The sequence below is a fragment of the Hippocampus bargibanti genome, linkage group LG17 (assembly GCF_051943395.1).
Source record: "Hippocampus bargibanti isolate YZ-2025 linkage group LG17, ASM5194339v1, whole genome shotgun sequence".
Lineage (NCBI taxonomy): Eukaryota > Metazoa > Chordata > Actinopteri > Syngnathiformes > Syngnathidae > Hippocampus > Hippocampus bargibanti.
This window is the reverse complement of record NC_142750.1, coordinates 13,118,393-13,133,463: the sequence shown is the minus strand read 5'-3', so window position 1 is coordinate 13,133,463 and position 15,071 is coordinate 13,118,393. Positions and strand designations below refer to the sequence as shown.

Genomic DNA, 15,071 nt, shown 5'->3' with positions numbered 1-15,071 from the left:
ATGGAAACCCGGGAACGGATTATTCCCATTTTAATGGTTTCCTATGGGATTGTTTTTTAGATACACACTTTTCGCCTTACACACTCTGTCTGGGAACCAATTAAGTTCGTAAGTTGAGGTCTCACTGTACAATACATGCATATTGATTTTATATAGTGCTTTAACAACAGTTACAGTACTAACATGGACAAAAGGCAAATGCTGCCCCGTGAAAGGGGAAAACATTGCGAGAGGTCTGACCAACGCTTTATTGGCACCAACAAGAAAAACCAAAACCCAAACCCGTTTGGGAATGGTGCTCCACGTCACACTTTTCAATTCCCGAATAAATTCGCGAATGGCAGCGAATGAGTTAACCTCATTTACACGCAACAATAATATGATCCAGTGCTTCTGTTTTGCTTCCCGATGATACGTAAGATACAGTTTTCATTTTTATCTTTTTCAAAGTGTTTTGAAAATGTGTCTTTCATATTTTTGTTCACATTTTTATTTATTTGGAATTTAATGTATGCATTTCATTTAGTATTTACATTTATCTTAATGAATTGTAATTCAAATAAAAAAATGCATTGAAACAGATTATTTAACCGATACACCTAGCCGTGTTAGTTTGGTCATTTTTTTGACAAATTTCAAGTGAAACAGTCGAAGATTGTAAATTGTAATGACTTTTTTGTTCATTAAAAACGGGGTTGCTTCGACAGTTCTTGAGCTGTTTGTTTCGACAGGTGGTCGAAAGATGGCGCCATTGCACCACGAAAAATGTAGACCGGAAATGTTGAATTTTTTCTTTTTGTGTCAATGTCTCACCACACAATAAACGAGAGCGTTAGGCAGCAAAATCAATCTGTGATAAGTTTGAGGCAAACGGGTGTGCATTCGTGAAGTTAAGCTATTTAATAACTCCCGAGTTATTCTATTAACTTTCAATCCAACACATTCTCTTGACACAAAATGAGACTCGAATTGTTAACACGTGTAGTTTGTATTGGATTAACATTTATTAGTCTCGCAGGGGAGACATTTACGTTTGACAGCAGCAAAGTTATGGAAGGAAGAGGAAAGGCAGAACTAAAAAAAACAAAATGGAGCTGCTGGAAAGGCAGCCAATGGAGGAGCTGCTGGAAAGGCAGCCACTCTCGCTGTGCCATCTTGAAGTCAAAAGAACAAAAAAACTTAATAAATAATATGACAACACAAAGACACAGTCATTCAATCTTAAGCACTTTCTACACCCTCTTTGTTTTATGAAGCAGTTCTAGATGAAAGAGGGGATCAAAGTGTCCTTTTCACAAGTGGATCAGGGACGTCATGGTGAAATGGACACACCTGCTTCATAGCAAAATGTCGAAAGCAAACACGAAGTTGTAGCATTCATTGACGAAAGACATTGTCTCAGATCGCCTGTGCCATGTAAATCCGCTTCAATTCGAAGCTGCGACAGTTCCACACATGCATCGGTGTTCTGCGCTGACACTTCTTCTCATCACGGGCACTTCAAGCCAACAGCTGAACAAAGCGGGGCTGTGAAAATACTGCCCATTACAGGCACTCCTTTACCGGTATTTAATTTTGGCGTGAAACTATATTTCTAACTATATGACTATATGACGACTATATGAAAACTATATGCCAACTATATTTCATATTTTTGTAAAAAAACAAACAAAACGAGTGATCATATTTTCTTTTTATTTACATCTGAAATGTTCAATCAGAGATGTCATCATTTCAATTCCGTCAACTCTCCAAGCTAGCAACAAAAATCATAAATAAACTCAATCGGTCAAAAATAAATAATAAAAGTGCAAAGCGCTGGGTCCTTGTTCCAAAGCATTTCACAAAGAATTGCAGTAAGATAATTAGGAAAATCTGCCTAACTATTTTTTGATCCTATTATAACATTCCGACATTTCTTAACATGTAAGTCACACACCACAGCTTTAATCTGTTATGCATGATTGTAATACCTGAACAGCTATGCATTGAAATACTTTTAACAACTAAATCCGGTGTGTAGACGTAAATTCAAATAAAACCTCAGTGGAGCTGTTATAAGAAGCACCACAACTTACAAACTACAACAAATCCTCATGATATATATATATATATATATATATATATATATATATATATATATATATATATATATATATATATATATATATATATATATATATAAATGTAAATTTCTCCACTGCGAGACTAATAAAGATAAATCCCATCCAATCCAATCCAATCCAAAAAGGTATTCTTACATATGATGAGGATTTGTTAGTAATGTAATGTCCTTGAGAGCTTTGAAAGCAGCTTAAAATGTAATGCATTATTATTATTATTATTATTATTATTATTATTATTATTATTATTATGTATACAGTGTATGGCCTTTGAAGGAATTGATAAGAAGTACTGTAGGTTCAAACAATGTTTTTTTTCTTTAACTACTGTCCATAATTCAAGTCATTGAGGAAAAAATAAAATAAAAGGATCAGTGCTGACTACTGACTAAAAGCATAGTAGCATTTGAGTAGACACTTGGCACAATGTTCAATAAGTAATAAGCAACAGGGTAGTTTCAAAGAAAAAGCACCACAAAGTGCAGAACATTCCAGGGCGAGGACTGATACAATCACATGGTGGACGTGTCACTGTCAAGTTTGTTCTCGTTCAGGTGTTCTTTTGTCTTCTGGATGCAGGTGAAAATCTCCTTAAAGAGGACTTTGTACTCAGGCTCCTCGGGGACCACCGAGGGTTGTCTAGCCAAGCCGGAGAGGCGACAGCGAGGGCCGACGCTTATGGACGGACTGCAGGATGTCTGGACGGACTTGTGGGTGAGCCCCGCGGTCGCCTGCTTACACCGCTGTAGCAGTTGGTCATATTTTAGCTAAAAAAAAAACATGCATGTATTTCATTGACCAATTCTTTAACTCATTCACCGTCATTCCCCTTTTTCCGGGAATTGAAAATATGACGTAGAGCACCATTCCCAAATTTGTTCGGGTTTTGTTTTTTCATGCTTTGGTGCCGCTAAAGCGCTGGCCAAGGCTTCTGGCAATGTTTTTTTCCACAAGGAGGCAGCATTTCCCTTTTTTCCATGTTAGTGCTTTGTTCCAGCTTCAGCTGTTGTTAAAGCGCTATATAAACCAATAGGTATGTATTGCATTGCATTTTGGACAGCCTCATTTCAAGCTCATATAATTCCAGATTCATATAATTTAGGAATTAACTCTTTTTCTCATGAAAGAAGAGAGTATAATGTTTCTAACGATGTATTGAATGTTTATGTAGTTCTAAAACGCAATATTCTATGGAATTTGAGTGACAATGACAAAAACCCTGGCACTAAAGTAGACACATTTTTGCACGTCTGGCAGTGAATGAGTTAAGGACACTCACTCAATCTAATGAGCTTCCAAAATGCATTTTATGGACTTTTAAGGTATATTTTCCTTACTGCCATGCCATCACATGTTGGAAAGGAGAGCCTCATGCACAAATACACAATAATCGCACTCAAGCAGCCACAGTACTTACACACAGACTGGCTGATTTCACTTGCCACTCATCAGATCCCGCCTCTTAAAAGCACAAGCATGTTGATGTATGTGTTGTTCGCGGGTGATAGCGACTGTGCCTTGCCACCAGGTGTAAAAGTCCACAAGTAACTCGGCCATCAATGTTTTAAAATTGTGTATTGATATCATTCCAGAAACCACAAAATGGCAACAAAGCGGTGCATTTATGTAAAATGAAGTGCCTCTACTCATGTCAACATAGTTCATTGGCACCAATATGGCAGAAAAGCAGTAGTTGTATTGCTTTGGTGTGAGTTGGAGCCTATCCAGTGTCTGAAATAACGTCTGCCCTGACGCCCGGGGCGTGCAACTTTCACGTCGGGCGTACAACTTACAGAACGTCTCCGCCCAGGTGGCCGACAACTTTTTCAAGAAAAAAAAAATCTGATTTTTTTTTTTTCAAATCAAATGTTTGCTTTATTCTGATTTCTAAATCTTCGTTCGGTTTGGAAATTTCGGAATTTCAGTTCGTTTGGCAATTTGCATACCCGGCAACCAATCAGAAGCCTGCATCAAAAATAACTTTCTGCTTCCGGGTGCATTTGCATATCATTTTCCAAAGGAGACGCACAGAGAAGACAAGAAAAATGGATAAGTGGTTAGGAATCAAGCCAAAAACTCAACCCCAGAAAGATTCAAAAGAAGCTAATAAAATTTATGACGCTACAAAACGTAAACGTACATTACAAGCATCGTGGAAAGAGGAGTTCATGTGGCTTGGAGCAGACGACGCAGCGCAAACCTTGCATTGTGCAACATTACGAAAAGTGTATGGACAAACGACAACTGGAGCAAAATCATCAGCAAGGGTATTTACGATAAATTAAGCAAGGGAGCATTGGTGGTAAGTACATCAATTAGTGTTGTTCTGTTATATATTCTGATTATCAAACCTTAATACTTTGCGACAATGTTTTTTTGCGATTAGTCGTCTTATTGAGTTTCAAGTTGTGAAAAATGGGGCAGGCAACTTTATGGCTGGGCAGGCAACTTTTCAGAGTTTTCTGCCCTGGTCTCCGCTAACTTTTTGTCATGAGTTTCAGACACTGGCCTATCCCAACTGTCTCGGGCAGTAGGTGAACTGGTTGCCAGCCAATCGCAGGGCATGCAAAACAACACACTGCGCTCAACTTTGCATTTCAGTTTTGTTCATGGCGACATCAAACATGGGTCAACACATTCGCAGTTGATACAAACCTGCAATGCATTGTACTGTGCGTCCACCTCATTGAGCAGCAAGATGCCCCTCTGCTTCACCGCCTTCGCTCGCCTCACACATATCTTGTCGTGATCATCCGATGCGTTCGCTGTGTGGTTTGATCTCTGCTGACGGTCCTTCTCCTGGTCCTCAGCATTCTGCTCGGCTGCCTCCTCAGACTGGCCTTGATCCGCTTCGGTTTTGTCGAACATCAAGTCAGGAAAAAGTAGTTGGTCTGGCCTCCTGCTTTGGGAAGGATCCGACAGAAGCAGAAAATCAAAAATCAGAATTCCAAAAACGATCTGCAGTTCCTTCATTGATTGGTGGTAAAACGAGGGGCCCGTTGATCCAGATTTTTTGAGGCAGATGCCAAAATTCATTTTTAAAAAATTGTCAAAAATTAAAGTTGTTATTTTTTGGGAATTGGAATTTTACAACATTAGAGCTATGAGTTATAGTTTCAGTATTTCAGTGTTTTTACATTACTTATTCCTTTAATATTTGTTTGACAATATAACCGAGAAATATTGACCAGAAAAAATTGCATTTTTTGGGGGGGGGAGGAATATGAATGGTCTTCTCTTAGGTTGTCGGCCCACAAAGACACAAAAAAATTCCCTCTCAATGTGAAATGCATTGGAAAAATAAATACAATAAATTACCAAACGCTGATGAATATTTCATATCCGGAAATTGGATCAAAACCCCAACAACCCCCTCCTCACAAAATAATTGCAAATCCTGGATAAAAAATATCAAAACAATACAGTGATTCCATGGTTTACGAACTTAATTGGTTCCCAGAAAGTGTGTGTAAGGCAAAAAGTGTGTATTCCAAACATTAATTTCCCATAGGAAACCATTAAAATGAGAATAATCTGTTCCCAGGTCCCCATAAAACATAATTTTCAACTAAATAAGCCTTAAAACTACACACAATATACCTTATTTATGTGTAGTAAATGTGCTATGGTATTGTAGTTAAAGAAATAAACTGTACAGTATAACAAAGTCGTTTTATTTACCTTTGTGATGGTCGTTGATGGCTTGATGGAATGGATAGCTTTTTTTGCAAAAAGTGTCTCAAGGAGCTCTGGGTTGTACATCTTAGAAGTTGTGAAATTGCAACAGCAACAGGTGCAGGCAGACACACTAGAAACTTCATTAATTGCTGGTTCCCTTGCTTGTAGGTTCTCTTCAAATTATACAGATGGCTTGTGCGGGTTATTTCTGGAGCCTGATTGATGGTATATTTTAACCTTGCAGTCTACACTCTGCCTTTGAACTATCAAAGTTGAAACAAGTCCAAATTTCACTGTGTTTTCTATCCATGTTTTCACCTTTTTATTTTTGTTTTTGGTTTTTTTCTTCACTTTATTTTTTTTTTGTTTCAAGGTCTGTCATCTCCCTTTTGTGTGTGTGTGTGTGCGTGTTTCTGTAACCCCTCCCCCGCTCACTGGTGCGTGTGTCCTGCTGCCAATCACAAGACTGGGGGCGGGGAATAGAGGGGAAAAAAGCCGGCTGCCATTTGCAGCTCCTTCTTAGGAGCTCCAAGAACCGGCTCGTTCGCGAACGACACATCACTCATTGTGGCGCTCCATGTGTTTCCCGAAAAATAGTTCGTATGCCAAGATTATATTCTCGTGAATTTAACGTTCGTAAGGCGAAAAGTTCGTGAGCTAAAGCGTTCGTAAACCGAGGTATCACCATACAGTGAGACCTCAATTTACGAACTTAATTGGTTCCCAGACAGAATGTGTAAAGCGAAAAGTGTGTAATCTCAAAAAAATAATCCCTATAGGAAACCATTAAAATGGGAATAATCCGTTCCCGGGTTTCCATAAAATATACTTTTCAACTAAATAAGCCTTAAAACTACACACAACATACCTTATTCTATGTATAATAAATGTGCTATTGTATTTTAATGAAAGAAATGCACTGCATTGTATCATAAAGTCACTTGGCGTTGGAGGTCGAAGGTCAAAGGGAATTGCTTTTTGGAAAGAGAGGCGCATTACATGACGACTGTAATTAAAGAAATAAACTGCTGTAAAATAAACCTTTTTGATGGTCGTTGATGGCTTATGGAAGGAGAGTCACCTTCTATAAGGACTGTTGGTAACTTAACCTCTGGTGCTGTTCGGTCGTGAGCTTCCGCCAAAGATCACTCCGCCAGCCGTGGTGGGTGTGTATTATGAAAATAGTGCTTATTGTAAGGTTTAATTTTCATAAATTTGACGTTTGTAAGACAAAAAGTTTGTAAATTGAGGTCTCACTGTATGTCAAAATTAGGAACCTTGGATTATTAACGACGACAGCACAAAGATGTCTTGCATACACGAGCTTGTGTTTGCTGCAATGTCCAATTTTGCAGATCCAATCAATGTCCCATTTTGTACATCCAATTAATTGTGGAGCACCTACGAAGGAGCTGAAAATGGCAGCCGGCTTTTTTTAACATCAATGACTAGTCGATCGATGACCGATTTTGCATGAAATGCTAAATATCTTTCAATCGATCCAGCCAATCAGATTGGTGGATGCTCAATGTGGAAACACATCAACATTCACAAAACAGATGTGCAATCGCTACCCTTACAAAAAATAAACATTAAACGTTGGCAAGAAATGGGATTGACTCACCTGGCCATGCAGTCCGCGCGCCACAGGAGCCTGTGTTGCTCCACTTGTGCCTCGAGCTCCATCTGCCTGGACTGGCACCCCACCAACAGGTGAAGTCGCTGCTCCAGGCCTTGCTTGTCATTGGCCGCGAGCTCGCTCTCGCACTCCGCCGTCTCTCGGCGGCTCTTTTCCGCTGCCAGTTGAGCCTGGAGAGTTTGGACGGAGCGAAGAAGGATCGCGTGTTCCTCTGCTGGGTCTTGGCGTCGGTTTTGCGGCGACATCGAATCCTCTATTTGTCGCCTATGAGTTACACACCTGAGCCGTGAAAATAGAGGTCAGGTGGGTGGGTGTGGAAAGCATCGAAGGTGACAAACTGCGCTATAGTTTACCTGTCGTGGTGCAAGTCATCGAGCCCCTTCAGACAAGAAACGCTCTGCGCACTGAGGTGGTGCCGCTGCTCTGGTTTGTTCCGCTGCGACTGGGCAGACGTGAGCACCTCCTGCTGCTTCTGCAGATGCTCCATGTGCTTTTGAAGCCCATTGATGGACTCGGTCAGACTGGAAAGAAACACAGAGAAAGTACAATGTTTAGTGTTCCAAAACTACTTTCATTCCAATAATGAATGAATGCTATATTTCACCCCTGGTGGACTGTCAGGGCCTGCAAAGCCTTCTCTGCTTGCCTAAATATATCAGATCACAGACTGATATTAAGTATATTTTGTCCAGGATTCTTATGAACTAATTCCAAATTGTCTTTCGGCTTCCTTTCATTGCTTTTGGATTGGATATGCCTTTATTAGTCTCGCAGTGGTGCACCTGTTGTGCTGCTTCCAGATGTGTGTTTTCATATTGAAGCATTTAACCAATCACATTTCAGCCATCATTTGTTACCTGGACGCCTTCACAATCAGTTCTGCTGGCCCTATAGCATCAAATAAGTGTCCATCAAACAACCAAAGTGATTTGGAATTGGCAACACTAAGGCCTTCTTTTGGCCTTATTTCCTGGCTAACGCTACCCTGTAGTGGACTTGTAGTAAATCACACTACACTTTTTATATGAGTTGCAGCTGCAGTAAAGATTGTATAGTCATAAAATAGTTATTAACTCATTCACTGCCATTCACAAATTTCTTCGGGATTTGAAAATATTTTATTTTTCTACTTCTTTCTTTCCTTTTCTCTTCCTTTCATAACGTTGCTGCTGTGAAATGTAACTTTCTCCACTGCGAGACTAATAAAGATAAATCCAATCCAATCCAAAATATGATGTAGAGCGCCATTCCCGAATTAGTTTGGGTTTTTCTTGCTTGGGTGCCGATAAAGCCCTGGACAGACCTCTGGCAATGTTTTCCCTTCCACAAGGGGGCAGCATTTCCTTTTTCCCCCACAAAGGAAATGCTGCCCCCTTGTGAAAAAGAAAAAAACATTGCCAGAGGCCATGGCCTGCGCTTTATCAGCACCCAAGCATGAATAAACAAAACCCGAACAAATTTGCGAATGGCGCTAGACATCATATTTTCAATTCCCGAATAAATTTGTGAATGGCAGCGAATGAGTTAATTACTTTGTAGGATTCTTTTTGAGTTGTCTTTTTTATTCTTTGATTGTATTTCGCCCAACTCTTGTATCTGACTTCATAAAATTGTGGTAGTCTGACCTGCTGATCTTATTCTGGGCCAGGCGGTCATCCTGCACTAGCCTCTTATTGCTCCGCTCCAGCTCCTTAGTGGACAAGTCCAGCTGCTCATAAACTTTGGCATGCTGATCGCTCATGTGACGCAGCAGCTCCACCTGCTTGGCTAAATACTGGTGGACAACACAGAGAAGGTGTTTATCGTACAATTCTGTTCAGGTGCGACCCCAAACTCAGATGCTGTAGACACATCGGCTTCTCAAACCAGCAAAGCCTTCAGAAGGTCATTCGTGAGTGTTTCAGAGATACCTTGGGGTTACACGTCAGGTTTCAAAGTCAATGCCCAGGGGCCAAATCTGGCCCTCTACACGCCACATTATTTTATTTATCCGAAAAAAAGCAAATGCAGCATGTGCTTGCTAAAGTTCGAACCAAAATTTCAAATTGTCGTATGTCAACCACAATAACAGTCATCAGTTTTTACTTCAAACATAATATTCGTTAACTCATTCACTGCCAGACATGGTAAAAAAAACGTGCTGACTCCAGTGCCAGGGTTTTTGTCATTGTCACTCAAATTCCACGACCTACAGAATATTGAGTTTTAGGACTACACAAACATTCAATGCAGCCTAAGAAACATGATCAGAAAAAAGAGTTTGTAACTGGCGGGTATAATGTCATTGGTTGCCATGACAACAAAAATATAATTTATATTGTTGTTCTGTAAAAGTGTTTAACGTTTCTATGCGAACCTTTATATGTGTATTTTCTTAAAAAATCGTCTTCAATACTTTATTCATAATGTTTTGTCATTATCACTTCCGCTTCCGTGTCATGTGTTTCGATGTACCATGAGTAATCGCTAGAGACAGAACGAGAGTAATTGCTAGAGAGAGAGAACGACTAAAGTCTAAAGTCTATATCATCACAGTTTATCTACTTTCGGTTTATAAGGTCCACATGGTATGTTATTAATTTGCTTATTTACTGTATGTGTTGTCGAACTTATCGTAATGTTAATTGTCGTTTTAAAATGTCCTTTCGAGCTCACGGTTTAGCAAGTGTTCCACAATAAACGTTTGTGACATCAGTAAGAAGCGTCATCCTTGACCGGGGTAGATACAGAGTTCATTCCTAAATTATTTGGGTCTGGAGTTATTTGAGCTTAAAATGAGGGTGGCTGTCCAAAATACAAAGCAATACATACATTGTGTCCTTGGAGTGTTTTGAAAGGTGCTTAGAAATAAAATGCATTATTATTTTGGTTTATATAGCGCTTTAACAACAGCTGACGCTGGAACAAAGAGCTGTGAATGGCACTTAATATCATATTTTCAATTGTAAATGAGTTAATTTGTTGCACACTCTATATGTAATATGTGGAGGCCCCCCGAGAGGAAACCGTAACTACAATGTGGCCCTTGGCAAAAATGTGTTTGACACCCTTGGGCTATAAAAGCAAGCCCCCCCGCCCCCAATAAAAAGACCAAATAAGGGGTAAGGAATGTTCATTGACTGTACTATGACATCAGCATGTTTGATTGCTTAGTTTTGTGGGCGTGGGCGTGTGTTTGTGTGTGTCACCTCTATTTCCAGCAGCTGCTCTTGGTTGGTGGAGTACATCTGCTGCAGCGCCTGCTCCAGCTCGCGGTTGCGGTCCAAGAGCGTTTTTCCAAGCTTGGCGGCCAAATGGAGATCTGTTCCAAAACATACTACGGTACTTGAATCCATCAAAACAGAGGATAACAACAACAACCGGTGGGCAGGGAACATCAACACGCATCCTGTTGCAGCGACATGGAAGGCATGCAACTCAATTTCCTTTGCCACTGCAGATACTTTCAACATCTTGATAGTGTTAGAACTACAGTGAGACCTCAACTTACAAACACCTTATCTTACAAACTTTTCGTCTTGCAAACGTCAAATTTCTGAAAATTAAACCTTATAATAAGCACTATTTTCATAATACACACCCACCACGGCCGGCGGAGTGATCTTCGGCGGAAGCACACGACCGAACAGCACCAAAGGTTAAGTTACCAACAGTCCTTATGGAAGGTGACTGTCCTTCCATAAGCCATCAACGACCACCAAAAAGGTAAATAAAACTTTATTTTACAGCAGTTTATTTCTTTAATTACAGTCCTCATGTAATGTGCCTCTCTTTCCAAACAGCAATTCCCTTTGACCTTCGACCTCCAACGCCATTCCATCAAGCCATCAATGACAATCACAAATGTAAATAAAGTGACTTTATGATACAATGCAGTGTATTCTTTCATTAGAATACAATAGCACATTTATTATACATAGAATAAGGTATGTTGTGTGTAGTTTTAAGGCTTATTTAGTTGAAAAGTATATTTTATGGAAACCCGTGAACGGATTATTCCCATTTTAATGGTTTCCTATGGGAATTATTTTTGAGATACACACTTTTCGCCTTACACACTCTGTCTGGTAACCAAATAAGTTCGTAAGTTGAGGTTTCACTGTAGTTATATACACATCCTAAAAACATCCAATGTTATTTCATTTCTACTTATTCTTATAAGTTGTTAGTCTATATATGTATGTAGTTTAGTCATTTGTATATGTTAGTTTAGTTAGTTTACATGTACGTAGCTCAGTTAAAACCTCAGGCTATCTTGTTTCAGTTTAATATAATATTCATGATTGTATCTAGCAGATGATAGATCCTTTTCAAAATGACATCACTCTTGTTGTCTATATCTGCTGGAGACGCACTCTCTCTCTTTTCTTCGCTCTCTCTTCTCTCTCTTTTGGCTTCTTTCTCTCCCGTGAAGAGCATTTTCTAGCTGCCGGAAAAATAAATATTCTTTTTTTTGTATATCACCTAGCTTCCTGCTGATTGAATATTTAGACCAAAACAAATGAAGAACTGAACCAGGGAAGAACTTTATTTACAACCTGACAGATAGAGTTTGGGAAAATTGCGTACAGTGATACCTCGGCTTACGAACGCTTGAGCTCACGAACTTTTCACCTCACAAACATTAAATTCACGAGCATATAGTCTTGGCTAACTAAATAGTTTTCGGCGGACGAACCAAATCACACAGCCGAACAGCGCCACGGTGGCTGGCGGACTTGTTTTCCACACCGCCTTTAAACGCAGATGCGGATTCCTATCGAATGGAGTACTTTTGCTCTTATGGGACCAAAAAAGACTAAGCAACTGTCTCAGGTAATAGAAAAGGTTGAAAAACTTCTGTTGATTTGGATTAACGAAAAGCAGCAAGCAGGGGACAGTGTGAGTGAGGGTATTATCGCAGAGAAAGCACGGCAACTTCACTCGGATATCATCAAGAGGCAACTACATCAACGACCATCACAAAGGTCAATAAAATGACTTTATTAATTTTTATTTCTTTAATTACAATACAATAGCACATTTATTATACATACAATAAGGTATATTCTGTGTAGTATTAAGGCTTATTTAGTAGAAAATTATGTTTTATGGGGACGTGGGAACGGATTATTCTATTTTCTTATATTTTTTTATGGGAAATAAATGTTTGGCAGACGAACTTTTCGCCTTACACACACTTTCTGTGAACCAATGAAGTTCATGAGCTGAGGTATCACTGTATTTTTAAAATTGTCTTATCCCGTCGGTCAATGTTGGCCACATTTTGCGGTTAAAGGCCACATTAAAAAAACATGCACGTGAAATAACCCAGAGCATTTGTTAGCACGTTGTTGTGTAGCATCTTAGCCTTTTTTTTTTTCAAACAGTCTTCTACTCTTTAAGTTACTTCCTGGTTGAGGTCACGCTGGGGCGTGTGGCTGTCACTGCTCACCCACAGAAAAACATATCCTGTGACTGTAAAGTGACCTCGAGAGTTTTGAAAGGCGCTTAGATATTAAATGTATTAATATTAATATTATTATTATACACTTTAGGGACTGCATTGCATTGTGGGACATGGAGGCCATTTTGGGGAGTGGGATCCATGTTGAAGCACCATACAAATATAATTTATTTCTATTGTAATTACAGTAAAGTCTCGTTATATCGATATTCAAGGGAGTCCGAAAAAATATCGATATAACCGGGACTATCGATATATCCGACCCTGTTTGCATGTAATTTTCTCAGTGCGTGCATAGAAATAGTATCGATATAACCGGGACTATCGCTATATCCGATATCGATATAACGAGACTTTACTGTATTATTATTACAATAGTACAAATGGTATTTTTCGCCAGAGCATCAGTGAGATCAGGTCACAACATATGTGAAATTGTTTATAATATTAAAATAAGAACCTGAAAATATTGTCATTTGCCAATTCATTAATTATACTAAAACTGATTAAAACAATTTCATTGTAGTCTGATTGATTTCATTAATATTTTCAATTGATTATTTATAATAAATTACTGACTTAAGGGGATTAATAAATGCACACGGGAAAAAAATTAAACACATTTGAAAAACTGTTTTACTAAAATGGCGAAATCAATGAAAACGAGAAATGCATGTCTCCGCATAATTTAAATGTAATCTCACTTGCCCTTTCCGTGCTCTAAATACAAATGTGCCTGCCTCGTACACTCAATCTGTACACTGGTGAGATCATCTCGTTCCAACTAATGCAATACCATAAATCCTCTGGGTGGATTAAAATGTTCTGTACTGTATGTGATATTAAAAAATAAGCAACACATTTCAGTCTACATCAACAATAAAATATCCAGGCATCCAATAACTGAACCACTTTGTTACATCGAATATAAAAAAATATATTTGTGTCATGTATCCAACAAAAAACAAATCAGAAAACATCCTAATTAATTTTTTCAACTCTTGCTAGCACCAATCATTCTCTCCAATTTAACGAATGCACTTAATCCACACCGCCAACAATTTTCGACTCTTTACAGCACATGAGCACAGGTGTCAGTCATTTTTTGCCGCCGGCCACATTGTAGTTACGGTTTCTTCTCGAGGACTGGTATGAATTTGGGGAAGCTATTAGAATGTTTCATCCATCTCCTCCACATATTACATATAAAGCACACAACAGATTAAGGAATAACTTGTTTTCAAATCTTAACACAAGAATAGTGAGTGTGTTGTGGTTTACAGTGGAAATTTGGCTTCAGACTTTAGCAAGTATCGTGGCACTTGACATGCTTGATTTGCTTTTGCGGGCCAAATAAAATGATGTGACGGGCCAGATTTGGCCCACTGGCCTTGACTTGGATACCTGTGCTGTACAGCATCTGTATACTAAAAGTACTGGCAGTGTATTACTGTAAAATTGTGAAGGAAGTCCTGGAATTTGTTTTTGTTTTTATCATGGCTATTATTGCTCCAGCAGTGTACATAATCCTTACATCAAATTGGGAGAAATTTCTTAAAAATGTACTATTTATTCCAGCGATTTATATGGTCAACCCGAACAATCTTAATGCTTTTGAACAACATGAAAATGTTTCTTCACCTGTAATCTGGATTTTTTTTTATTAGAATAGATATAGGGCCAGAGCTACCAGCACAACTTTAGTTCATTGACGAAGCTTTTCGGATGAGGAGCGAAACGTCCGATACCTTCAAAGAAGTACAGATGACGCTGAAGAAACCTTTTCATCGATGGACCACTCATGTACTACTGAGAGTTTACACAGACGCTTTTGAACAAGGTGTCAGAAGGTGCGCAATTATAACCGATAGACTGCTTCCATCCTTCGTGACATTTTTGTTTGGTGGCCTGCGTGATGATGAGCCTCCTAAAGAATTAACTCAATAAAGTTTAATAAACGGTGAGGGACATGATGCCATAGCTCTTACCGTGCTCGAGGTCCGTTTGAGCGCACAACGCATTTCCATTTTTATCAAAATCGTCCTCCAGAATCCCTTCAGTTAGCATTTGTACGAGCGACGGCCGCAGCACCGGAGGGGAAAGACGGAATAGCCCCGTCAACTGTTAGCCAGCTCACGGAGTTCCACAATTACCAGCTGCTCTCTCCCCACCCAGCAGCCAAACC

The 15,071-nt window shown here is 39.2% G+C and overlaps 1 protein-coding gene across 2 annotated transcripts; it reads right to left on the bottom strand.

Annotated features, from left to right (window-relative positions):
- Positions 1–2,181: 2,181 nt before the first annotated feature.
- Positions 2,182–15,037, bottom strand: cdr2a (cerebellar degeneration related protein 2a). Of its 2 annotated transcripts, none has more exons than XM_089019374.1 (7): positions 14,875–15,037; positions 10,629–10,741; positions 9,066–9,214; positions 7,794–7,961; positions 7,426–7,719; positions 4,779–5,025; positions 2,182–2,890 (listed from the first exon to the last, which is right to left on the bottom strand). In XM_089019374.1, exons 1-7 carry the CDS (start codon positions 14,951–14,953, stop codon positions 2,636–2,638), a joined length of 1,305 nt encoding a protein of 434 aa, XP_088875500.1. In that variant the 5' UTR covers positions 14,954–15,037; the 3' UTR covers positions 2,182–2,635. The 2 variants fall into 2 exon arrangements, with proteins under 2 accessions (XP_088875500.1, XP_088875501.1); XM_089019375.1 differs by having other exon boundaries at positions 4,779–5,022.
- Between the last annotated feature and the right edge of the window lie 34 nt (positions 15,038–15,071).

Bases quoted from the DNA above. Each gene is read 5' to 3' on its own strand.
- cdr2a (XM_089019374.1), bottom strand. From the start codon at position 14,953: ATGCTAACTGAAGGGATTCTGGAGGACGATTTTGATAAAAATGGAAAT. The intron at 7,720-7,793 runs GTAAACTATAGC...TTCACGGCTCAG, and splicing joins GATGACTTGCACCACGACAG to GTGTGTAACTCATAGGCGAC. The intron at 2,891-4,778 runs GTTTGTATCAAC...TTTTTTTTTTAG, and splicing joins CACAGTACAATGCATTGCAG to CTAAAATATGACCAACTGCT.